General features: G+C 44.2%; 1 protein-coding gene across 1 annotated transcript in view; it reads left to right on the plus strand.

The window, feature by feature from the left end:
• Positions 1–25,470, plus strand: part of A2M (alpha-2-macroglobulin) — a 31,118-nt gene continuing 5,648 nt past the window's right edge. Inside the window, 28 exon segments of the mRNA XM_008634892.2 lie at positions 1–254; positions 1,960–2,143; positions 3,173–3,332; positions 4,213–4,265; positions 4,752–4,772; positions 5,123–5,291; positions 6,430–6,514; positions 7,263–7,386; positions 8,836–8,950; positions 9,190–9,299; positions 10,144–10,302; positions 11,704–11,931; positions 12,265–12,328; positions 12,810–12,952; positions 14,386–14,535; positions 15,204–15,374; positions 16,003–16,153; positions 18,391–18,499; positions 18,812–19,040; positions 19,328–19,454; positions 20,084–20,205; positions 21,474–21,525; positions 22,022–22,105; positions 22,494–22,670; positions 23,142–23,226; positions 24,409–24,565; positions 24,865–24,939; positions 25,220–25,385. Coding sequence (XP_008633114.2) covers positions 16–254; positions 1,960–2,143; positions 3,173–3,332; positions 4,213–4,265; positions 4,752–4,772; positions 5,123–5,291; positions 6,430–6,514; positions 7,263–7,386; positions 8,836–8,950; positions 9,190–9,299; positions 10,144–10,302; positions 11,704–11,931; positions 12,265–12,328; positions 12,810–12,952; positions 14,386–14,535; positions 15,204–15,374; positions 16,003–16,153; positions 18,391–18,499; positions 18,812–19,040; positions 19,328–19,454; positions 20,084–20,205; positions 21,474–21,525; positions 22,022–22,105; positions 22,494–22,670; positions 23,142–23,226; positions 24,409–24,565; positions 24,865–24,939; positions 25,220–25,385 — 3,709 coding nt within the window. The 5' untranslated portion in view covers positions 1–15.

Below are 25,470 nucleotides of genomic sequence, written 5' to 3' on the forward strand. Positions count from 1 at the left end.
TCTCCCTGTTTCCGGATGGGCCCTGGCCCCCAGCCCTTATCTCCTCCAGCCCCTGGGCTGTTTGCAGAGGAGAGTATAAAGGGGTTGACTGGGAGAGCAGAGGGGGAGTAAAAGCAGCACTGGACCACACTGAGTGGCTGCTTGACTCACCACGTCCTGCTGTGTGCCATGGGGAAGAACGGGCTGCTTATCAAATCAAGCATCTTCCTCCTCCTCTTCTTCCTTCCGGGAGACACCTCAGCCATCACAGAGCCGTAAGCTATGCTGGGGGCTATCTGGCCAGGCAGGAGACTTCGGCTGTATTCCTGTGTCTGTTCCTTTGTCCCTTGTCTTCTATCTATTTTCTTTTATCCAGGAACAAAGACACCAGGGCTGGGTGAAGTGCCTTCTACAAACAGGAACTCTAATGCTTGAGAGAGACCTAAAACAAGCTATGAAACTGAGATATCAGTAAAACTTCAGGGGAAGAAAAAAAGGAAAAGAAGAGGGAAAGGTCTATGAGAATACCTTTTGCTGTTTCAGAGAATTGACAGGATTTCAACAAAATTTTATGCACAAAATTAGTTCTTTTGAAAGACAACTTTTCGTAAATGTTTGTGCAATTAATTCTTCTTAAGAGAAAAACTGTTTTGAAAGGACAATGAAAGGTTTAATTTTGTGTTGACTGTCCTACTTGCAGGTTGAAATGCCCAGGATTTGGGAGTGGCTATTTTAGACGATAATGAGAAGAAAAAGAACAATTAGCTCATCTGGCATGCTCTGAAATGGCTTTAATTTTTAACTCACATTTTTCAGTTCAGCCAATAGAATGAAAATTCTCTTCTCACCCAGGATAATGTGACACTGTAAGACTGTGACTGTGAAGGTCTGTGAGGGTATATTGTCCTGCCCCTCTTCTTCAGCCTTTTTTGTATGTGAAGGGCATTTGTGTTGTGTGTATGTGTGTACACGTGTGGTAGAAGCAGTGCATGGAGGGTCCTGACATCTCAAAGACTTTCTCCTTTGGCTTTTTGGCAATGTCTCTTCCTCCCCCGCAAAGCACAGGGCACTTCACCCATTGCAGAGCTGCAAGGGGTGCAGAGGAATTTCTGAGCAAGGCTGTGCTGCAGTGCTTTCATCAAACGCAGGGGAAACAGACTGGGATCTGAGGGGCCAGAGCTTGCTCCCTGCAGACCAACTGATGGACAAAAAGGTGCCAAAACCTCTGCTACTGCTGAGGTGCCTTACTGCTGAGGTGTTGAGGGCTCTTCTCCCATCTGCTCTCTGCTCTGGCTATGCCCACTGGAGGCCAGTCTGCATCCACCGAAATGGAAGCACGGTTAGCATTAGATAGATGGGGCTTGATTCCCAGATGCAGTGCTGGGCGCCGGGACACCACCGGCAAGTTGCCACGCTGGGAAGGAAGGAGGCTTCGTAGGGCTGAGCAGGTATCCCCTGTTGAGCTGAGACAGAGAGGCTGGCTTCCCTGAAAACCTGAAACTTGTTTGTGTTTTTGCTTAAGATCTGGCACCACGCTGTGGCAGTTTTGGAGGAACTGCGAGGAACAAGAGTAGTGCTACAGACGCTTTGCAGTGTGTAGTCAATGGAATTTATTCACTGGGCACTGGCATTTGTGTGGCTCCTGAATGCTATTAACAGTGTCTAGCAAAGGTGACAATTGAGTTCCCCCCTGCCTTTATTGAGGATCTCGGGAAGAAGTGCTGCTGTTGTGCCAGAACCTAGAAAAACATATCCTTTCCAGATGTTTGTGTGGAGGATTTCCTCTGGTATTTTACATTTGAGACCAACCTCTCTGCTTTCTCCTGCTGCTACAGACGTGCTGGAAATCTTGTTATGCTCTTAGAAAATGCACCCTTCTCCCTGTGCGGCGAAGGCTGTAGTCATCAGATTGGTTTATTTGTTCTTTAGACACAGGTCCTGTTCCTCCTCCTCTGACCTATCCTTCTCCCTTGTTCCTAGGCAGTACATGGTGCTGGTGCCCTTTCTGATACACTCGGATTCTCATGAGAAAGTCTGCATTCAGCTGACCCACCTGAACGAGTCTGTGACTCTGAGTGCCACACTAGAACATCTAGGGGAGAACAGGAGCTTGATTGATGATGTGGTGTCAGAGAAAGACATGTTCACCTGCATCCCTTTCTCTGTGAGTATCTCATCCTTGTGGGATGATCCTTTGTGCCAGGGATAAAATATAAAGACACTGAGAAGTAATGACCAGAGTAACACTATGTAGATGTTCACTTACCTCTTGGCTAAAGGTATGTTCATGTCCATCCTCAACACCCTCTTACTGCTGAGATCTCTTTACTATGCTAAATGACTGTAAGATGCTGAATCCTAGAAAGCCACCCTCTTTCTAGGGCAGGAGAAGAAAGTGGCTGTTTCCTGATGGCTGTTTGGTGAAAAGGTTTTCCACATCATCCTTTAATATCCACAGTTTGTCACTTGAGTGCCTTCAAATTGTGGTAGAGCTTTTGGACCTCAGATACTTTTCCCCTGGCGTATACTGAATTAATATAAGAACGTAGAGCTGTGATTGCCTGTATCTGAAAAAAACATCAAAGCAGGAATTTGATAATCTAATGTAATTAATAGCCCCAGGGACTATAACAAACTGCTGGCAACTAGGAAAGCTGATCGTGTAGCTCAGAGCCTAGATTATGTCTTTGGCCTGAAGGCTGAAGAACTGGTCTTCAGGACACCAAAAAGGTTGGCATTTTTGTCTTGGTTTGTCAGATGTAGGCTGAAGACTGACTTTGTCACTTGTGAGAGAGAGGTATAGATGTCTGACATGTCTGATTTGGAAAAGGAAATTTTCTGCAAAGACTAGGGACATTATCTGAAAGAGAAGACAGACTATTCCATTGCCTTTGTGAATGCCGAAAGGAAAAGGATGGAAAGGTTTGGTCAGGGCAGTAAGAATTTTTAAAAATTGGGTGGTAGAGCTGGGAGTTCCTTTGCTGCTCAATACTTGCACAATTGCTGCACGGCAGGAGGAATGGGTAGGAATATGGGACAAATACAGATCAGTCTCTTGTTCCTCATTATAGTTCCTCTCACCTCTGTGTTGGGTCCATCAGGATTCTATTAGATCTCTTATTTCATGAAGGCTAGTTCAGTTTGGGAAGCCTTTAGAGGTGGTCTGTTACATAGTTTTCTTCTTACTCTCCAGCTTCCAAAATCAAGGCTCCCGTTACCAGCCACGTTTCTCAGTGTGACGGTGAAGGGGGCCACGCTGCAGTTCAGCAGCCGCAAATTAGTGCTGGTCCAGAACTCTGAGAGCTTGGTCTTCATCCAGACAGACAAACCCGTCTACAAGCCCGGACAGACAGGTACCAGGAAAGGGGTGGAGATTTGCATTTGAAACAAACATTTGTACTAAAACTGCTGGATCATGCTGGCCAGACGTCAGTTGCTTTCAGTGGGGATCAGAACTGCAACCTCATGGCTAAGGCTTATGTTTTATTGCTCCATCTAGGGAAAATTTGGGGAGTCTTAAGGTGCATGCATGTATCTGGGGCACCTGCACACTCTCCCTCTCTCACTGTGGGCTCTGTTGCTGTGGTCCATGCAGTTAGGGGGTCTGCATTAAAATCAGAGAAAGACTGGATATTTATCCTATAGAGAACAGGGCCAAAACTCAGACTAAATCATGAAATAGCTTTCAAAGCAGCAGCTGATTTTGCTCAATGAAGACAGAAAGAATTATGTAAGCTATTTATTTCTTCTGGGCCACTGATCTCCTCAATTTGGCCTGGGTAAAAACAAATGTCCTAAAAGAGGTACTGAATTTTCTCTCCATCCAGAGCCAACAAAAACTTGCAGCCAAGTGCTGAAGTAATTTGTTTGCATTCACCCTTCCTAGGAAGTTAGTCTAGTTATAACAAAATTAGAAGACCCATGTGAATTCTGGCATAAAAATGCCTCATTGCAAAGCAGACAAAGGCAACTTAAATTTAACTTTGGTCCCAATTAATGAGATTCTGATGCCCATGATCAGTAAGATGTTCCCACTGCCATGGATTTGCTCTTAACATCCTCTTATTCATGTACCCATAGTAGACGGGTAACCTTCTAGCATGACCTAGCATTCTAGTAAATGGAATTTCCTTGGAAGGGAACAGGCCTGTTGTCTGTTATACCATTTGTTTTTGCAACTGATTTTTCTGGTTGCTGATTGCACTGTGGAACCTCACTGTCTTTCTCCACCAGTCCTGTTCAGAATTGTTTCTCTGGATGAAGAGTTCCGACCTGTGAACGAAATGGTAAACATGATACTTGTTTTTCTACTTATTTGGCCTTAAGTCAAATGTGGGGAAAGGGAGGAAAGATAGTCTCTGCTGGGGAGAGCTCTCAGTACACTGAGATAACTGTGAAAATTCTGGGTCACCCCAGATCTTTTTAACAGGATCTGTTGTCAAATTCTGCACAAGGCTGCCTTCTGCATTCTTGGAAAGGTTTGACAAACTGCAAATGGGCAGTGCTGGTGTAAACAGTGATCAATCTGCCATTCCCACAGTGTACACCCATTCTTACCAGTACTGCAGATATCCAGAGTTAGTAAATAGTAATTTCGGTTGTCTTTTGTGCCTCAGACAAAGGATTGGCCCCCTCCTCTCCATACCGGGAACCTTTTTCCTTACCCCATTGGATGATTAGCTTTTACCCTGAAATGTGATCATAACCCTTGTCATTTGACTGTGTTGCTTGCACTCTGTCTAAACATGCTGCTTCCTTTCTTCTTTTTCTAGATTCCATTGGTGTATATTGAGGTATGTACAAACATTTAATTCACATTCACATCTGTTGCACCTCAGCCTGTGCAGAATAAACAGTTGCCTCAAGATGATTCTTGTTTATTTTTTGTATTAAGCCAGTCCATTACATTAATTCAACTATACAGAATTTTAACTCATATGGTGACTACCATGTACCTGGGCCCAGGCTACAGCTCCTCTGTCACCTTGCTGTGGACTCCCCCCCAAAACACTGCTAGTGCCCTTTACTCCTGGCCTGCAGCCTCCTGAAACACAGGGGCTGGTCCTTCCCTCACTGCTTTTGCTAGACCTCATTGCAGACTCCCAGGGTTCTCACAATCTCCTTGTGATCCCATTATCTGTAGGACCCAAAGAAAAATCGTCTGTACCAGTGGAAAAACGTAGAGTTAGAGATGGGATTTATACAGCTGTTCTTCAACCTCACCTCTGAACCTATCCAAGGGACCTACAGAGTGGTGGCACAGAAGGCCTCTGGGAAGACAATTCAGCATTCTTTCTCCGTGGAGGAGTATGGTAACTGTCACTGCAGTTTCAAGTTCATAATAGCTAGTCCCATGGGGCATGAAATCTTAATTGAACAGCATTGCAGATCTGACCGGGATGTCCAGCATGGCTGGAAAATTGTTTCTGTGTCCTTTCCCTCCCAAGAATCATATCTTTAGGATGAGAAGACTGAAAGACTTGAGCGACCTATCTCCAATCCTCCCTAAGCACCAGACCATGCAGTGCAGCTGTTCTGAACGCCCACCTCAGCAAGGAGGAGCAAAGTGCTTGGATCAATCTGTGCTGACAGCCACAAGCCTTACCTCCTTTCAGAGGTGCTTTTAGGCCACAGCCTCATCTCCATTTGGCTACATACCTGTCAATTGTCATGCCATAAGTCTGGGTCTAGGCTGAGGCTGTCTAGGCTGTAAATTAAGATCTTGCCTTTTCTCCCCCATAAGCTAAGCCCATAGCTTGTGTGATGCCTTAGTGCCTTAACCTCCCTTTGGTGCTCTCACCTCTATGCCAGTTCTATCTCCTTGGCTAGAAGGTTGGTATCCCAGTACATACCTGCACATGATCACAACCAGGATAGCTTCCCACCCCAGCAAGCCAGCTGCAGCCCTTCTTACATGGTCTGACATGATCTGGCTCCTGCAGCAGAGAGGTGTCCTGGAAGATGAGTCTTGAACTCCTTTGACCTCTTCCAGTTGCAAGACTGTCCCCTGTCCTGTGCCCTGAATCCCTCCTAGTTGTCCCAAAACAGTCACCATCACTTCCCCTCCTGCAGCTGGGTTTGGATGGGATGTCACCCTGTGCTGTGTCACTGGAGAAGCCAGGGTATCCTCCTGTTTTGAATATCAATAAGATCTACATGCTTTGGAAATGCAGAGACCAGGCTGCAGGCCCAGCTCTGTATATTTGTGGGAAACTTCTATTGATTTATCTCTCTATTGTACTGTATCCTACTGCTGTGGGACTGATAACTACTACACAGCTACCTCAGTAGCTGGTGTAATAATCTTGCCCTCTTACCTGGCACACTGCTTGGCTGAGGGGTTTTCAGTGACTTCAGTGGGATGTGCAGGTGACAGAAGCCTCTAAAATCTGACCATTTAGATATAAAAGGTTTATAGATAATCTGTGTTTTCCTTTGGTTCTGCTGCAGTGCTGCCAAAATTCGAAGTGACAGTGAAAATGCCCAAGGTGATCAGCATTCTTGATGAGGAGCTGAAGGTGACTGTTTGTGGACTGTGAGTGACATTCTTTCAAGTTCTGCTTGGTTTCGGTGTTTTTCTTCAGTTGCTGCTCAAAGTTCAGTTGGGAGACTGAGAGATGAGACTTTATTATATTTCTCAATCCTTTTGGGGTCCCAAGACCAAACAGACCATATCTACTATTAGACAAAAGTTACTGTTTGATGCACTTTGTATGTAACATATGGAAACATATTTTTGATCTGGTTTTTTGGGAGATTGTTTCTTGCATATTTTTTGAGTCATTGAGGATTTCACACCAGCTACAGTGCTAGGGAAGAGGTCTTTAGTTCAATTTATCCAGGAATGATATTTTAACTGTGTCTTCTGCTTGTTGTTGTGGAGAAGAATCTCTAAGGGATGCAGCTGCCCTCTTTCCTTTGGGCCACTTCACTGAATTCTGCCTTGCAATGTTCCATACACCCTGTAGGGAGAGCCATGGCTTGGGTTGAAGAGTGAGAGTAAAGACCTGGTGCTCATACATACACAAACCAGTCCCATCAGAACTGGGTGGTGGGGTAGATGCTTGTAACATGTTCTCCAGGATGAGGGGGACTCAACAAAATCATTATTAGCGTATGGTACCAGATTCCTTTCTGCTTTTTATTTCCTGTGATGACCCTGTGTATCCTGGAGGCAGCTCTAGGAAAGAATCCTGGCTTCATTGGGATGAGCCTGTAATTTTTCTACATCCCTCTTTCATTCCTAATGTCTCTGTTTTCCTTTCAATCCTGCCTGCTGGTAGATACACATTTGGGAAGCCTGTTCCTGGCCTCGTGAGCTTCCGTGTCTGCCGGAAGTACGAACGGGCAGCCGTGTCCTGCTATGGTGAAGAGGGTAAAGCAGTGTGTGAGGAGTTCTCTGGACAGGTCAGTCATGATTACTCTGGTGGGTAGAGTGATAGGAGAAAGTGTGGTTTATTGAGGATGCCTTGTAGGCACAGGCTTGCTCTGAGTATGTACAAACATAGTGTAAAAGTGTGGTGAGGCACTGGCACAGGTTGCCCAGGGAAGTTGTAGATGCCCCCTCCCTGGAAGTGTTCAAGGCCAGGCTGGATAGGGCTTTGAGCAACCTAGTCTGTTGGGAGGTAGCCCTTCCTGTGGCAGGGGAATTGGAACTTACATGGCCTTTAAGGCCCATTCCAACCTAAACCATTATGTGATTCTACAATTCTGTGAAAATCCATGTATTTTAAGGAGGGCTGAAGAATGGGAGAAGATTGGGTGCAAGATGAAATGTGAAAGGTAAAAATAGGAAGGTCTGTGCAGTAAGAGCAGTGTGTGTAGAAGCCAGAATCTGATGGAGAATGAAGAGATGAAAGAAATAGCAGAAAGTTCAGTTGGAGTGTAGAGAGTATAAGAGCAAAGTGAGATAGAAAAGCTATGAGCAATGACAACAGAGTTGGACTTGGCTTACACTGGAGACAGTGTATGGGGTCAGAAGCTCGTGTTAGAGAAAGGAAAGGAACAGAAACCAGGGGAAAGGCTGAAACATTTTGGGCAAGAAGGAAAGAAATACGTGTTTAGCAGCAGTGATTAAGACATACAGAAAAAAAATCACTTTTTTCACCTTTTAGACTGGCAAGAGCAAAACTGAAAGGTGTTTGGAGCACAAAGAGGTGCAACAGTACTGGCTTAATTGAGAGAAGTTGGAGTAATAGCAATTGTGGAAATATGCCAGGAGAAGAAAGCAAACAGAAGATGTTCTCATGGTCCCTGGGCTCTGCTATAGCTTGATGTCCACAGCTGCTTCTGACATTGCTGTTGTTATCCATGTCAAAAGAAAATAGAAACACTGTAGTGCTAACCTCTGTTCCAGGCATCTCTTCTGTGGAGACTTGCATTGTACATGAATTTGCTGAAGAGAGATGGCAAGCTTTGGAAATACTTTTCCAGCTGTCATCTCCTTTCTACAAATACACAGGCTTTGGTTTGTGTATCACTCATATGGCTTACGCATTTTAAGTAAGCAGTTTTATTTTCTAACATGCCTGATGCCTGACAAACATTTCTTATGTGGCATACATTGACTAATTCCCTGTGCACTTGTACCAAGTGTTGGCAGCTTCAAACTTCACAAGCATACACAAAAATCATCTAGTTTGCAAGCTTTTCACTCTAATGTTGCTGTAAGTACCTCAGTATGCTTTTTGCTAAGTTATTTATGTCTTTTTCCAGTTTTGATAACATCAACAGAGGTAGACTATCTGTGAGGTTATGGTCTTCTCTTTCAGTTCAGAACAACACACAGTGATGGATTCATTGAATAAGCATTGTATAAATGAGAATATAATGGTCTTGTTTGTTTTCCTCCAACAGACAGACATCTATGGCTGCATATCTAAAGTGGTAAAGACCAAATTATTCCAGCTCAAGAGAAGTGGATATGAGAATAAGCTCCATGTAGAGGCCAAGATTAAAGAGGAGGATACAGGTATGAATCATCTGGATGAAAGAGCCATGTAATGAGACCAGGAGAGAGCAGCAGAGGGGCCTGCCCAGTAGGAATGAGAGGCAAAACCAGACTCTTGCTATTCTGGAATCTTAGAGTTTTCCTGCCTCTAGTCCAGGACCACCAACAAAATAGCTTGTCCAGCAAAGGAGAGTTGGCCTAGAGTAAAAGGAATTCTGGTCAGGCAGAGGCAAGTTAGTTCTTCATGCTTCTTTCTGCAGGAGTGGAGTTGACTGGAACAAGCTTCTCTGAGATCACAACCACCATTAGCAGAATCGAGTTTGCGCTTTCAGATACCTACTACAAGCGAGGAGTCCCCTTCTTTGGGCAGGTAGGGAAACCATGAGAATGGAATGCCATGAGTGCCAATCAATGATGCTACTGAACCTTCTGGTCAGATGTATGCCCCAGCTCTGCAAGGATGCTGGACTTCAGTGCTGCTAATCCCTGTGGGTCTCCTTTCCTCTGAAAGCTCTCGAGCTGGGGAACAGCAGCTGAGAGCACAGCCCTCATTCTGCCCTTGTGCTTCTGCCTTTCCTGCCCACTAAAATTCTGCTTCTACCAGTCATGTGTTTAATTGGAGGCCTCAGGGGTGTGAGTGCATGTCAATCTCCCCATCAACTCCCCTGGCCCAGAGAGGAGATAAGAAAGAGGCAAAGAAAAAGCATTCAGAAAGTTTGCAGCTGTCTATCACGGTATCCCGCAGTGGTAGGGAGGAGAAGAGAGATCCAACAGGCAGGAATTGTGCAGCAAGATTGATTGATTTAGTTATTTTACAACTCTTTTATAGACCTTTTTCTTCATAGTCTAATTGGTCAAAGGATCAGCCACCCCATGGGATGATTGGCTAAAATCCTAAAACATCCATTGTCAAAATATTTTTGTTCTGTACCATAAGCAAAGTTTTGCAAGGTTGCAGGTGTTCATAGTTTATAGAACTCTACAAATATCTTCTGTGAGAGAGAAAAGTATCTCACGGGACTGGAAAGAAGCAAGAAAAATTCTTGCTAGCAGCCATATTTGTATCCACAGCTCTCTGAAACAGATGTGTGTAAAGTGCTGTTGAGGCTTCCTTGTCTGACATGGACCCAGCATCTTTATCGTGGTGTTCTACCAGTCTGTTCAGGTGGCAGCCATTCCTCTCCTTCTATACTGCGCTGGTTTTCCTCCTCCAGGTGAAACTTCTGGATGGGTCTAATGCTCCAATTGCCAATGAGACTGTGAGAATTTCTTTTCAAGGAAGACAGGAAGAAAATTATACAACAAATGAAGAAGGCATAGCAGAGTTTGCCCTAAACACTTCCACGTTGGCCTTTGAAAATGTTGGAATTAGGGTAAGTCCTTAGGACAAAGAAGGTAATGAAGCACCCCACGGGGCTGGAAGGGAAGCTCTAAAGTTTCTACAATATATGCAAAAGCAGTTGGATTATTGTTCCTTGTTGCTTGTGTGAGCCTTGACACCAGTTTGGTGGAAGTAGTTGTACAGCAAACTGAGGTTCCAGGTCACAAATTGTAAATATTTTGTAAACATCTTGTAAATATTTGATTTCTGCTTGGCAATTGCAATATGGGGTTAGAAGAAACATCAAGAGATCCTAATAGTCCATTCTGCTCCAAGGAATCACCAGCCCTACCTAGTCAAGGATGGGTCTATCTCCCATCTGCATTTTTCAGAGTTTAATTTAGCATTTCAACTTTCTACATACAGCTCCTGGTTTTTTTGTTTGTTTTGTTTTGTGGGGTTTTTTTGTTTGTTTTTGTTTTTCTCTTTTAAAAGGTTTCCTTTTTCCTGCTGTAAATAGAGTGTGAACCATTCACATAAATTCTCTCCCAGTTGAGGAATTTGTTTGTCTAGGACAAACAGGTGCTGCTGAGCATCTTTTAGTTAGTGGGAAATGCAATTTGTTGTGTAATGTGCATATCTCATAATATCACATCCTGGACTAGGAGAGGATATTTGTGTCTAGAATTATATTTGTTCTTCTCCCTACAATTCCCTTGTCACAGACTAAAACCGTTAAAAAGTTTCCAGAAGTTACTACTAGATGCTTGAAGTTTTCAGATTTTTGCAGGATAAAGAAAAGGCAAGAATTCCCAAGTATAATGAGAAAGATAAAGAAAAAATGGCACGTGAGGCACATCAAATGCTGAAATAGGGCCCTTCTAAATGTGAAGTGTCTTCCCCTTGATCTCATCTTTAGGAGGACGTGGACTCTCTCAGCTCCTAAACTTCTATTCAACTAAGGTTTTGAATTATTAGGTGGAGATTGTCCTCCTTTTCTATATCATCTGTAGCTTGATCTTGGCACTGGTAATATCTGAACTGGACAGCACTATCCCTTCTTCAGTGCCTATGATACGGAAAGAAATGAAAATTGCCTTTTTTTCTGTTTAGACTAAATAGAATATTAGAGAGGGCAAGGCATTAGTGTAAAAGGCCCTTAAAGTGACCCTGATAGTAAACAAAAATCTGATATGATTCAGCTTGTTTGACACAAACTTCAGCTTCTCTGGGAGTGAGATCATTCCCAATGATTTGCTAAAGATACCACCATCCTGTCTTGCACTTTCCAAACTCATGTGTTGGGTTTTTTTTTTTTTTTTTCATTTTGTAGACTTCCTTGTTACTTCAGTACCAAAAAAATACTAAAACTTTAATATTAGGCCATGGATTTTTGTCTCCAGTTTGGCCACCTGTGTTTGAGGATCTATGTATGTATTTTCTCCTTTTCCAGGCAGTTCATAAACAAAACCTCTTCTGCTATGAACGTTCCTGGGTTGTTCCACGTTATGGGGAAAGTTATCTCCAGCTAAAGCGCTTTTACTCTCCCAGTAATAGCTTCCTCAAAATTGAGCCCAAGTCCAAGCCACTAAGCTGTGGCTCTTCCACAGAGATCCGAGTACATTATATCCTTACTCCAGAGGCTGTAGGAGAGCAGAAGAAAATCACCTTTTACTACCTGGTAAGTTTGCACCTGCCATACAGTGAGGTAGTCACTGGCAGTTATAGGGGGGGTGGAAGTAGATGTTGTGGTTTGTGGCAGCAGGCTTTAAACACTTTCTCATCATCCTTCATATGTTCTTTAGAAACAAAAAGGAGGGTCTGAGTTGGGAGTAAAAAAAGTCAGGATGTCCCTGTGCCCTCTGGGCGAGCACTGGGACTGTGCTACAGGGAGGCAGAGAGCTGGGTGTGAACAGCAGACATACAGCTCAGTAACTCTCCTTGCAGGGTCCCCCACTTAAAGGTTTGGCTAATGCAAAACTTCAGTCACAACCAAGTTTCTCCTTCCATTCAGGTGATGGCCAAGGGAAACATTAAACGAGGAGGCACTCACATTCTGGATTTGGACCAGGAAAGTGGTGAGTTCCTCTCCCCTACCAAATTGTCACTCTTATGGGGGCTAGGCAACTGTGGCAGACATACATGCTGCATCCATGTAAATGCAGGGATCGACATCTGCGTGTCCTCTAAGATCTGGGAAGAGTTTGACCTTTATTTTCTCTGCCTCTAGGCTTTTCACAGATTTGCTCTAATCCCCTGTGCCATTATCTTTCTCCTGACACAACATTTTTTGGAGCTCCAGTACTCCTTGGAGATACATCTGATGGTCTGTTTTTAGAAGCTGAAGCAAAATTCAGCATACTTATGCACTGGAAAACAGGCTTTTCAGTCAGACAGGGAGACTTACACATCTCTGTGAGCACCAATTCATCCCACTTGGATGCCTGAAATTTCATAATGTCTAGGATAAAGTTCAGCATAAAGTCAAACCTAGAATTTTGGCTGCTCCAAGAGAAAGTTTTTTGCAACTTAAATTTTTCCCATTATTTTGTTTGCTAGACAATGGTGTCTTCTCACTACAGCTGTCTGTACAAGCTGATATTGCTCCAGTGGCCCAAGTGCTTGTCTACACCACGGTCCCCAGCAGGGAGGTGATTGCTGATTCAGCCAAGTTCTACACAGAATTATGTTTCAACAATAAGGTAAGTGTCCCCTTCCTGAGGGAGCAGCCACCAGACTGCAATGTGGTCAAGCTCACTTATTTAGCCTGGTTGAGCTAATTTCTTTAGATGCACTAACACTGGACAAGCAATGTATCAATTGTTGTAGGTAGCTTCACTGCTTGTTGGTTTGTGCTAGCCTGGAGAGGATCAACTGAATGAAAAAATGTGCTAGCAGGGGCTACACTGATAAAACCCTCCTCAGCAACTGGTCAAAGCTGATCCTACAGATGGTCCTGACTAAGAAAAAGAGAACAACCTGAAAAATTCCCATCAGGACCTAAAGATACCAGACAGGACCGTGCTGAAGACAGTCCCTTGTCCTAAAATCAAAGCTGAATGAGTTCTTGAGACCTGTGTCACTGTAGGAGCTTGGTCACCCGAATTTTTTTCATTTATTAGATTTCATATTGTGCAGTGCTTGAAGGTCCGGGTGCAAGCCAAGTGTCAAATGATTTACATTAGTTGATACTGTTTGCCTCTCTGAAAGCATGTTGGATCCAAAGCTGTTGTCAGACCACATAGGACAGTCTTAGCGCTATCTCCATGCTAAACAGTTTTCCTAGTAAGAAGCTTGCTACAGTCCTTTTTCTGCCTGAAGAATATTGTTTTTGCTGTCTCAAGATCCCACCCTGGGAAAGGTGGAAGGTGTCAGCAGAAGGCATGCTGTGTTCTGGTTGGGACATGAGGGAGACTGGCAGCTGATACTGCTTTGTCAGGCAACACATTGAGGATGCTTTGAGCCCGGCATGCTCGGGGGGGATTTGTAGTGCTGAGGAGAGAGAAGATTTATGCAGGGCAGCTGTCTTATTATAAAATCATGTGAGATGGTGGTGACAACTTTTGCTAGCAAGAACTTCCAGGGCAGAGGTAGGTGGGGGGTACTTAGGGTTGTGAGTTAGGTTTTGGAGAAGGCACAGGAGTCTGGAAGGCCTAGCCAGCAGGTGAGCTCTTCAGAATCGTTACCACCCAGCAGATTACTGCAATATTTCTCCAGGGCATCGCTGCTTGTCATGTTACCAAAGAATCTGCAAAGCAAGATCTTTGCAAGCTGGTTTTCTCTCCACATACAGTTTCTGGGTGCAGTACAGTGACTGCTCCTGGTTCAAGGACATGCTCCACTGACTGATCACATCTAGCCCCTATGTGGGATTGCCTCATCACATTCACAGTGACCATAAAACCTGAAACTACCTTACGAGTTTTATGAGCAATTGTGATGCTTGAAGTTGCCAAGAACTCTTGGTGGTGATTACCCTGGCACTGCTGGAAGGGAACAGTAGCACAGATGAAGTATAGAAGGAGGTGTGCATGGATATGGGGACCTTGTAAAGTTAGAACTGAATGCACTCAGCTGGAAGAAAAGGTCCTGTGATAATTGGGCATCTGTGACATAGCTTTTCCTGTGGTTACAGGTGGACTTAAGCTTCTCCCCTTCGGAAGGCCTGCCTTCCTCAGATGCTCACTTGCAGTTCCAAGCCTCCCCGAACTCCCTCTGTGCTGTGCGTGCTGTGGACAAGAGTGTTCTCCTCATGAAGCCAGAAGCTGACCTGTCACCCACCTCTGTAAGTTCTTGGTCTGTGGAACAAGTTGGAGCCTGGTCAGAGCAAGCACAGCCCGGTGCTGGAGTGGAGACAGGGAACAGTCCCTCTTGTCAGAGCTGACACAGGGATGCTCCCCTGTGCTGCTTCTCATCTTCCTCCAGTGGGGAAAAAGATGAGAACTGGGCAGCAGTTGATTCTTAAGGGGTTTGTGTGATTTTATGGATGGGAATTAGAAAGCTCTTTTAAGGGGCCTGCTTGTCTTGGCCAGAGCCAAACACTGTTTTGTGTTTGATGATAATTTTTCAGTTATTCTCCTCATCCATGGATTAATTTTTTTGTGGTAGCATCTGGAAGTGTCAAAGAGTTTATTTGTCTTTTGCCAAGCTGAAAATGACAATCCCTGAGTAGGGACAAAGTGTTACAGATGGTTTGGCCAATGTAATTTTTTACATATTTGAGCCATAATAACCAGAGTAACATGCAGAGCATAAAAAAAGAGGCAGTATCTCCAAATTTGGATCCCTTTTTTGATTCCCAAACTCTTACTGCTCTCAGCACAGGGAGGACCATGGCAATGTGACTGTATGTGCTGGTGATGTGACTGTTACGGTGCTTGCATTGAACTCCCTCAGCTGTGCTTCGCAACAATGGGCACTAAAATGCCAAATACTCTGTCTCTTTCTTCCAAGGTGTATGACTTACTTCCAGTGAAGGAACTCCATGGCTATATCTATGCTTCAAACGCACCCTTGGAGGAGCCCATGTGGAATTGCATGACTGTGGAGCCAATAGTTCGGGATGGGATCACCTATGTTCCAGTAATGGGGGTGAATGAAGAGGACACTTACAGCATCCTAAAGGTATAGCCCCCTGGCATGGTTAGGGAGTGGGGTGGGAGAATGATTGAGAATGCTTTAGCCTTCTGTGGCATCATGCAACCTAACAAGGGAAGGGTTTGTTCATCTGAATGATCTGACACTTCTTTCTATCTGGAGGCACATTCAGTGAGGGTCATAAGCTTTACTCGTCATGCCAGATATGCTTCCCACTTGGTAGAAAAGGGACCAGCCTCGAAGTTTTCTTACAGGAAAAGCTTTGAGGCTGACTTGAGGTGAGGTTCTAATTGGAAGTAAATGATCCCATGCCGTTATAGTTACTCTGAATAAATCAGTATGTCCTTGAGCTGCATTGTAGCCACAGACATTTCATTCCAGAGGGAAAACTGTGTATCTACTTCCTGGCTAATCCTGACCCCTAGGCTGAAATTGGACTGGAACCAGTGTCCTAGAAACAGATGGGATATATCCTTTTGTCTCTCTGAGCCACCCAGGCACTCAGACCCAAGGATCAGGGGATCATCTCAATGTCCAATCCACACACAATAACAACTTTTCCATTTTGAGGCAGTAAAATGCCAATGTCAGGTCTGCTGTGTAAACCTCAACAGGATTCAGTAATAGAAAAACATCTTTGGTTTCTCTCCCATAGGAAATGGGTTTAAAGGTTTTCACAAATACCAACGTGAGGAAGCCTTGGTTTTGCAGCCCTAGTAATCACAGGCATACCATCCGTCCAGCAGCTGGCCTAGCAGCACCCGAAACCATGGCTCCGCGACCCATGCATGCAATGAGGACAAGTGGTAAAGGAACTCGGTTTTGTTATCACTGCTGTTCCGAACAGAGATCCTGTTTGTATTTTGGAGTGAAAACTTAAACAAGAGCTGGCGTTGTGTATTGTAACCTTGCAAGTAGTACTGAGCTGATGGGTTTGCAGATTTCAGCTTCTCAATGGGTTGTGTGGGTCTACAGACAAGCTTTGGTAACTCCACATTAGAAATCAGCAGAACCAGACCGTGTTCAAAGACCGGCAGAGCAGAGAATATTAATTCTGCTGACAAATTCTCTGTTCGTTAGGTTTTTACAGTCAACTTCTATTCCTAGATTGTCACCTACAGATCCTCCAATACCATTTTCAGGCTGTTCTCATTGACTCAGCCAGCTTTATGTATGGTCAAAACCATGAAGTGGGTGACAAATTTTTCAGTGATGAGTTGGTAGGCTTTGGGAGGCAGGGTAAGACACGTATGGTAGAAGTCCGGCCTGAAATGGACCCATCCTATGATCCTATTTTTAAGGGCTATCTCAACTCTTACACTGTAACTGTTTGGGCAACAGAATTGGCCTTGTCATCCTTCAGTCTCATATTAAAGAAAATATCTTAGAAATTATAAGTTATTCTAGCTGGATAGCTGATTCAGAGAGTTTTCCCTTGGCACTAGAACCTGTGCTTTGTACGTGTCCAGTTTAAAAACAATTTCAACTTCTGACAGATAGAGATAAATAATCAGCAGTAATAAGACTGAAACACCACAATAGACAAACACAAGCTAGCCACCTGCCACTTTTGCCAGGAGCAATGTGATATAGCTCTGATAGCATCTTTCACCTGTCCCTGAGTCCTTCTCAGGCTCTGGAGATGCCTGTTGCACAGTTAGTATGAATACTTGTTAGCTACTCAATTGTTATCCAAATGCAGAAATTTAATTAGCCAAAGTAAAGATGATGAAAATTAGAATTTCACTAAGAAATTTTCTTCTTTTTCTGCTTGGATGCATTTCTCTTTCTGTTTATGAAAGCCAAGCAAACCATGTCCCACCCACCCCATCTTTGTTTTCCAGTTATTGAAAAGTAAAGCAAAACAAAATGTTTAAAAAATGTAATCCCAAACACAGAATATTTTATTTGGAAAAATTTTTGTATGTGAAAACTTTGTTTTAGTCAAAATGACTTTCCATATTACGGCTGCATGTTTTTATTTTGAGCATTTTCAGCCTAGTTCTTGAGAAGGCCATAGCTTTGACAGGAAGGTGGCACTCTGAGTCACAATGACCCTACAAAAAACACTTCAACAGAGGGATGTTCCATTGCTAGCTGGCCTGATTAGGATGGAGAAGAACATCACATCAAGGCTGTACCTGAAAGAGAAAAGAGTGCTTGTGATGCCATGATTTTTGTCTTTTATATTTCATATATTAATAATAATTATAATAATTATATATATAATTATAATAATTATAATATATATACTAATATAATATATATATATTTATATATTCTTTTATATTTTCAGGTATAACCCCTGTTATACCTTTTTATAACTTCTGTATTCTTAGTGCTTTTTGCCTACATTCTTAGACTTGTTTGCCAAGCTAGAAGACTAAACATTTTAGAAGCTTCATAGTTAGGGATCCATGTGCCCCAGACCCCAAGGTCCTCTCCAGAACACATTCTGTAAACTAAGATAGAACCATCCAGGGGAAGGCTCCTTGGGGAGGGGGGGGGGCCTCATTTGAGCCTCTCATTGGGGAATCTTTGATAGATTAGTAATTAGTAAGACCTAAAATGTTATACCAGATCTATTGTGGGTGGGTGTGCATTGCAGTGTGCATTTGGGCGCATTCAACCTGGATGTGTGCACCTAAGAATCCTTAAAATAAATACCAAGGTAAAATCCCTTTTTCCCTTCTAACTGTGTTTGACTCTTGATTTTAAGACCAGGAAAAGGCACCACTTACATAGAAGGTCCTAAATAGGTTTTTGCTCTAAATTCTTTATTTTTAAGCTTGTAAAGTGCTGCCTTCCAAAGTTTGAGGTCTGCTGGAGACAAGCAGAAAATAATGGAAGGCTAGCTCTCCTTGCTAATAAGCCCTGGCCCTGAAACTCCACTGCTGTTGCTAATATAGCTCACTACAGCCACAAGCATCTGCTTCTGATTGCCACATTGATTGACACTTTTCTCAGACTGAAGCATGATGCTGATATAGGTCTTGTTTGGGATTATCAATAGTTGATTTCTTTTTCATCTTGCCTCATTCAGGCCTTCTGGCAGACAGATTTTCTGAGCAGTTAAGCACTCCTGAAGAGGTGACAGAGACAGTCCGAAAGTATTTCCCAGAAACCTGGATTTGGAGTTTAGTACCTATAAGGTGAGTATTTTGGGTTAGTTCATTCCTTTTTAATAAAACTCAGTTTATAAGGTGAAAACATGAATCCCAAAGTGTTTGTCCTTCATTGTTTGCAGAGATCACTTGGCAATACTCTGAGATGAAATTACTTTGAGCCATAGTTAGGTTTGTCCAAAGAATGGACTGGAAGAAGATGTAGAGTGGTCCTACAGTAGCAAATGTACTGTGCTCCATCATTGACACAGCAAATACTGTTCAGTAGGCCAAAAGGGGTACAGCTAGTCACCAAAATGCTGTAAAACTCATCTGTCCTTGCTGTCTGTGCTTTATCAGCTCTGAGGGAAAAGCTGATCTAGAAGTAACCATCCCTGACACCATCACCGAGTGGAAAGCCAATGCATTCTGTACTTCGGCAGACGCGGGCTTTGGCCTGTCCCCAACAGTGTCCCTCAGAGCCTTCCAGCCCTTCTTTGTGGAGCTCACCATGCCCTACTCTGTAGTGCGTGGGGAGTCCTTCACGCTGAAAGCCACCGTTTTCAACTACCTGCCTGCCTGCATCAGGGTAAGGGAGGTTTAAATTGTTCTCTGTAGCTGTGAGGTTTAAATTGTTCTCTGTAGCTGTGTACCTTCTTGTGCAGCCTTGCCTTCACCTAGCCTTCTTACCTTGTCTCTCAGCAGCCCTAGACCCCTTGCCCCTGACATTTTATGTTATATCTCCTATATACTCCAAATGCAGAATCCACAGCTCCAGTTCCCTTCTCCTACTGAGGAAACAGGAATTGCCATGGCTTCCTAGCTCCCTGTCTCTCATGATCACCCTTTCTTATTTGCACCTCTCTCTACTGGCAGGTCAGTGTGACTCTGGCTCAGTCTACTCATTTCCTGGCTACTCTGGTGGAAAAGGAGAAGGAATCTCATTGTCTCTGTGAGAACTTGAGGAAAACCGTGGCTTGGCTGGTGACTCCCAAATCTCTAGGTAAAGGTCTCAGGGTGCTGAAAACTGCAGCAAGGGTTTCTTTGAGCTGTTCTCCCCATTCAGTATTGGGTATTAAAGCAACACATTTTCCTGGGAAGCACTTCAGTTGAGTGTGTCTGATCTGGGGGCAAAGACTGTTATTTGGGAGGCAAAGACTGAGGAGTTCATAGTGTCCAACTCTGTGTCTGGCATCACATGCAGTACCATCAAGCCTTGGACAGCATCTCCTGAAGCCAGAGATGTTGCTGGCCTGCAGAGATGTTCTGTTAGCTCCATTCTTCCCAGAGATTAGATGTCTTCCCCATGGGATCTTCGCACTTGGTTTTCACTTTTGGTGTGGTAGCAGCTGTGGTGTGCATGCAGGACAGCAGTGTGCTGAACAGCAGTGGGGCTGGTCACACTCAGTACTGTGGTGTTCTGGAAAAGAGTCCCCAAAAGAGAATAACTTTTCAATGACAGCACAGCTCTTGTGACTTCTGGTATCGAGAGCTTGGTTTTTGTGGGAAGCAGGGCCCAGCCATGACAGAAATCTCCATCCATGAACCTGCAAGCTGAAACTCCTGAAAGTAGCAGTGAATCCCATTGCCTGGCTCTGCCTGGCAGGACTGACTGACCCCTGTTTCCTCCAGGGCAGGTGGAGTTCTCAGTGACCACTGAGGCCCTACAGAACCAGCAGCCCTGCGGGAACGCCATTGTGGAGACCCCTGAGAAAGGGCGGAAGGACACAGTCATCAGACAGCTGCTGGTGGAGGTACGTGGGCTGTGTGAAGGGAGGACTGACCTTTCCTACGGGCTACAGCTTACACTGTGATACAACTGGATGGGATGCTAGATAATCTCATCTAGCTTCCTTTCTGTAAAAGGTTGGACCAGATGACCTTTTGAGATCCCTTCTAACCTGGTCTGGTCTATGATTTTATGGGATCACTATGCAGCACGGCAATATGATGGTCTTACATCATTGTACTTTGACAGGGCTGCATAAAGACTTCAGCTTAATAATGTGCCTTGTGTCTCCTGGTACAATAAACTTTCCCTGTCTTCTACTGTAACAGGACTCCTACTGCAAGCCATCCCTCCCTTTAGCTCCCACCTGTCACCTGCTATTTCAATACACTGTCTTTACAGCTTCTCTCCTTCTTTTGACACATCCCCAGTAAATGTGCCAGTCAGCACATGCTGCCTCTCAGCTAATTGAATGGCCAAGCAAACTGCCTCTTAAGCTGAGTGTTTTGCAGTTGTGGTTTGGTAACGTAGATTGGCACCAGGATGAAGGTGAGGAACTCACAAATGCCTATGGGAATTCGATGACTGTAGAGAAATCCCCTTAAAACTCCACTTGAAAACATGCTGAAATTTTACAGCTTACCCATTTCCTGTGGCAGGAAGTGTTGCTGATGTGATGTGGAACACAAGGAAATACTAAGTGGCAGTATTGGGTATCCTTTATAGGAAATTGTTAGTTTATCGTATACTGAAAGTGGTAATGTGGCAGTTAGGCTCTATGTTCTGAGCTTTCCTCTGTATCATAAAACCCCCTAATGTTTGCCTGCTATGTCATATGCTATCAGTGGTGTCACCAGATACTACAGGGTGCAACATCTTCCCTTGCTATTGTTAACATACACAATTTGTTTCCCTAAAGCATATTACAATAAATAGCACTGCAGACTTCTCTTCAGCACAGCTCTCACTAATGCTGTAGTCCCTTTGTCACGAGGATGTTAAGTGTATCTCACTGTGAGCAGTAGTTGCAGGTCATCCATTTGGTAGTCCTGCAGTGTTTTCCTCTCCTTTTCCTGTCCTTCCTCCACGTACAACACCAGTCATTTAGGATCACATTTCTTTTATTTGCTTAAATTATTTCAGAGCTCTGTATTTCAGGGAATGTTTGTGACTGCTTCTCCTTCTTCAGTTCCTACACTTTTCACATATCCCTCTGTCCTTATGAGGATTCCTGTCTGTATTTCCTGTCTCACTAATTTCTTACCTCTCTTGTTTTCCTTCATCCCATCCAAGCCTGAAGGAGTTGAGAAGGAAACAACCCAGAATTCTGTGCTCTGTGTAAAAGGTAATGCCCACTCTTCCCACACTCTCTATTTGTTCCTGTGTGGTTTGATGGGTGGGATGTTGGAGGCCTGCCTCTATCATATTCTGTGTAGCCTGACATTTTTGGGTAATCAAAACATGCCACATCAGTTGGGAGTTTGAAACATGAGACAGAAGAAAGTCCTAAAGAATTGACCATCCTGCCTAAGCATCAGGGTATGAGCTAGGACAGATTTAGCATGAATGTTTGTATCCCTGCTCACTTGAGCTCTGACACTGGAGTTACAAGTGCTCTTGTTTTCTTGCACGCTCAGGAGAAAACAGTAGATGCATCTGCAGTGCCTAAAAGTGCCTGGGAGTGGTTTCACGCAGAGATTGTGTTACAGCCAGGGAAATAGGAAGTAACTGAAATCAGGGCATTTCTAATAGGAAGAGTTCCTGTTGTTTCAGTGAGGCCTCCTCCCCTTCCATTAGCCATTTCTTGGAACTGCGCTGAAGTAGTCTTGTTTCTTTCTCAGGAGCGCCTGTGAAAGAGGAGTTTTCCCTGTTGCTACCTGAAAATGTGGTACAAGATTCAGGCAGAGCGTATTTCTCAGTGCTGGGTGAGTTAACAGCCTGACAGAAGAACCATGTGCTGTTTCTGACTCTTTGTGTCGACCTACCTCACAGCTTTTTCTCCTGGTTTCTAGCACAGCTCATTCTTGTCTTTAATCTCTTCTGTCTTGAGCACTTTCCCTTCTGTTTGTGCTATTCCTTTTCCCTTTCTGCATGCCTTTTTTCTCAGTCTTCTCACAATGCCCTAACCTTTCTCTCATTTCCCTCTTTTCTTTTTCTCTGCTGTTCTGTGTTTTGTTCCAGGATCTTTATCAATCCAGATTATTTTATGTTCTTCTCTGACACCTCCTGCATCTGTCATTCAGTAGCTTCCTCTGATTCTGATAGTCAGCCCTAGATATTGTTAACATCCCTCTGGTATCTCCTGCTCCCCAGGTGACATCATGGGCACTGCCATGCAGAACCTGCACCAGCTCCTCCAGATGCCCTTTGGCTGTGGGGAACAGAACATGGTCCTGTTTGCACCCAACATCTACGTCCTGGACTACCTGAACAAGACAGGGCAGCTGAGTGAAGAGGTCAAATCCAAGGCCACTGGATACTTAGTGAGCGGTGAGCTGGGACATGGCTTTTGCTTCTGCTTTGGTTTTTTTCTAGGTCCTGCCTGGGATGGGTCTGTCTGTCAGATGCTGGCCAGATGCTGAAAGATGTCTTCTCTCATAGACAAACGGTCTCTGCTCTATGCCTGAGGCGACCCTTTGCTGCTTTTTTCTTTTATTTTCTGTTGCTTAAGCATTACTGTGCCTGATCATTGCAAGCACTTTTCTCAGGGGGTGGCAGTACAGTGCATTCATTGTCATTAATAGGTCCTGCCATCCTTTTGTAGAGAGGTAAGTGTTGCTTTTCCTCATGCACTACAAGCAATGCATGGAGCTGAGGAGGTACCAGCACTTTGTATTGGTTAGGATAGGACTGACCTACACCTCTCTCACTTGCATTTGCTGATGGAGATATTTTTCTATTTCCCCATCCCTCAGCAGACTCTTTCTGGCATCTGAATCTTGCCTTATCTTTCTGTTGCAGGTTATCAGAGGCAGCTGAACTACAAGCACCAAGATGGCTCTTACAGTACCTTTGGACAACGTTATGGCCAACCAGGGAATACCTGGTGAGACTTCAATGCCACCTACGCCTCTCCAATATGCTCCTCTTTCTCACCCACGCATTTATAATAAATACTGCAGGATAGTAAATAGGAAATGCTGTTGTAGACCAGCAGGTTTTCCAGAGCTGGTGTGGTCCCTATGCTGCTTCCTTTTTAATAAATAGGCTACATCAGCTAGATATATGGCTGAAGTACTTCCTCCCACCAGCAGCTCCAAGGACCATGACAGACAAAAAAGGCAATGGAGATAAATTAGGGAAGAAGGGAGCAGGGATTTATCTGGCTGAAGAAAGCTGAAGAGTTGCAGTGGCAGCTCTTCTAGACTAGCATCTGCTGAGTAGTCTGCTGGAAAAGATGATTCCATATGGAAACATATGAGGAAACACAAGTGGAAAGGTTGATAATCCAAGAGCAGTGCTGAATGGTTTTTTTCAAATGTTTGTATGCTACTAAGCAAAGACAGACTGGAGGAGCATGTGTGTTGCCATTTTGACTTATTGAAAAGTTTTGACTTGCTCCTGTATATCATTGTCATGCGTTTTCAATTTTAAGTAAGGATAAGAATGGAAGAACTCATCACCCTCAGTTTTCTTTTAGTTTCTGAAGTGGCAATTGGCTTTTGACAGCATGCTGTCTTCTTACCACATGCCTGCTTCTTTTCCATAACTGCTTGCAACAACTCTTAACAAAAACTCTTTTAACATGTTCTGCTTTACTTTAAAATTCTAGGGGAGTTCTGGGAAACCCATGAAGCATGGATTTACAGTTTAAGAGTTCTACCAGCAGACCATGAGCTAGTGGGAATTTAATTATTCTTCCCTGTAATTTTGAGTACTACTGTTATGCATATTTAGCTAATTGGCATGCAATTGCCTACATTTTTTGAAGAGGTTTTTTTAGAGACAGATCAACAATCATTGTCCTTTAAGCTGTAGCATCAACACAAAGGGATCACAGGGTTTTTTGAGCCAAGTGAGAGACAAAAATGACAGACAAAAATCAGGGTGAAAAGCAGTTTTTTGACAGAATTTTTTGAGGTAAGGATATAATATATATAAGGTCTGACTAATTGACCCACAGCTCTCCAAGCCTTCTTGCCTGTTTCTAGACAGATGAAGTGCACATGGGCTCTATCAATTGAGATGGGCAACAGGCCTGCTCAGGCCCTTTCTTTCTCCCTTTCAGGCTCACAGCCTTTGTCCTCAAGTCCTTTGCCCAGGCCCGGCATCACATCTTTATAGAGGAGAAGCACATCCAGGATGCATTGAACTGGCTGTCCTACAAACAGAAGGAGAACGGCTGTTTCCAGAGTTCTGGGACACTCCTGAACAATGCTATGAAGGTAACGTGTCTCCCTGGTTGTTTCTTTGTGAGGCTAGAACTTGGCCATAAGTCAGATGGGGCCAGTAGAGCTTCCAGAGCACATAGGCAGATGGGACATTCCCATGCCAATAGCAAACACTGGGGAGGGAGCCACACACCATTCTGTACTTAATGGTGATACCTTCACATCAGCTGCAAGAGGAAGGAGGTGAACTAAAGGTCTGCAATGCAGAATACAGTATGCCCTCTGGAGTGTGAGAAAAGACTGAAGATATGAAGCTAGGTGAGGTCAGCATCTACCTTTGTGTTTCCCTGCAGGGTGGAGTGGACAACGAGGTCACGCTGACTGCCTACATCACTATTGCCTTGCTGGAGATTCCTCTGCCTGTGACCGTATGTGTCTGCATCCTAAGTTGAGCCAGTTGTGCTGTGCCAGTCTATGGCAACACAGAACTGACCAGAATTTGCTCCAGATTGGAAAAATAACTTGGTTGTTGAGCCCTGTGGTATAAGAACTGTCATTTTTGCTATATCTGTGAGACATTGTACCCTACTTGTTTCTAGACCTCCTTCTGGCAGTCCCCTCCTGAAAGTTCAGTAGGTTGATGTGCTTTTAGTAAGGCAAAAACCTAATTTCTCCCCAGCCTTCTAATCGATGGCTTTCTCTCCCCAGCACTCAGTGGTGCGGAATGCTCTGTTCTGCCTGGAAACAGCAGCAAATCAGAAAGAAAACCACGTGTACACCAAGGCACTGCTGGCGTACGCCTTCGCCCTGGCAGGGAACAGGGAGAAGCGGAAGGCATTGCTCGACTCACTTGAGAAGGAAGCTGTGAGCAAGGGTGAGCGTTCCTGGTGGGACACGGCTTTCACCAGCCTTACATCTTCCCTTGGCAGAATGGCTTTTGTTGGTGGGGCAATGGCTGC

Source organism: Corvus brachyrhynchos, unplaced genomic scaffold (assembly GCF_000691975.1).
Source record: "Corvus brachyrhynchos isolate BGI_N302 unplaced genomic scaffold, ASM69197v1 scaffold44, whole genome shotgun sequence".
Taxonomy (NCBI): Eukaryota; Metazoa; Chordata; class Aves; order Passeriformes; family Corvidae; genus Corvus; species Corvus brachyrhynchos.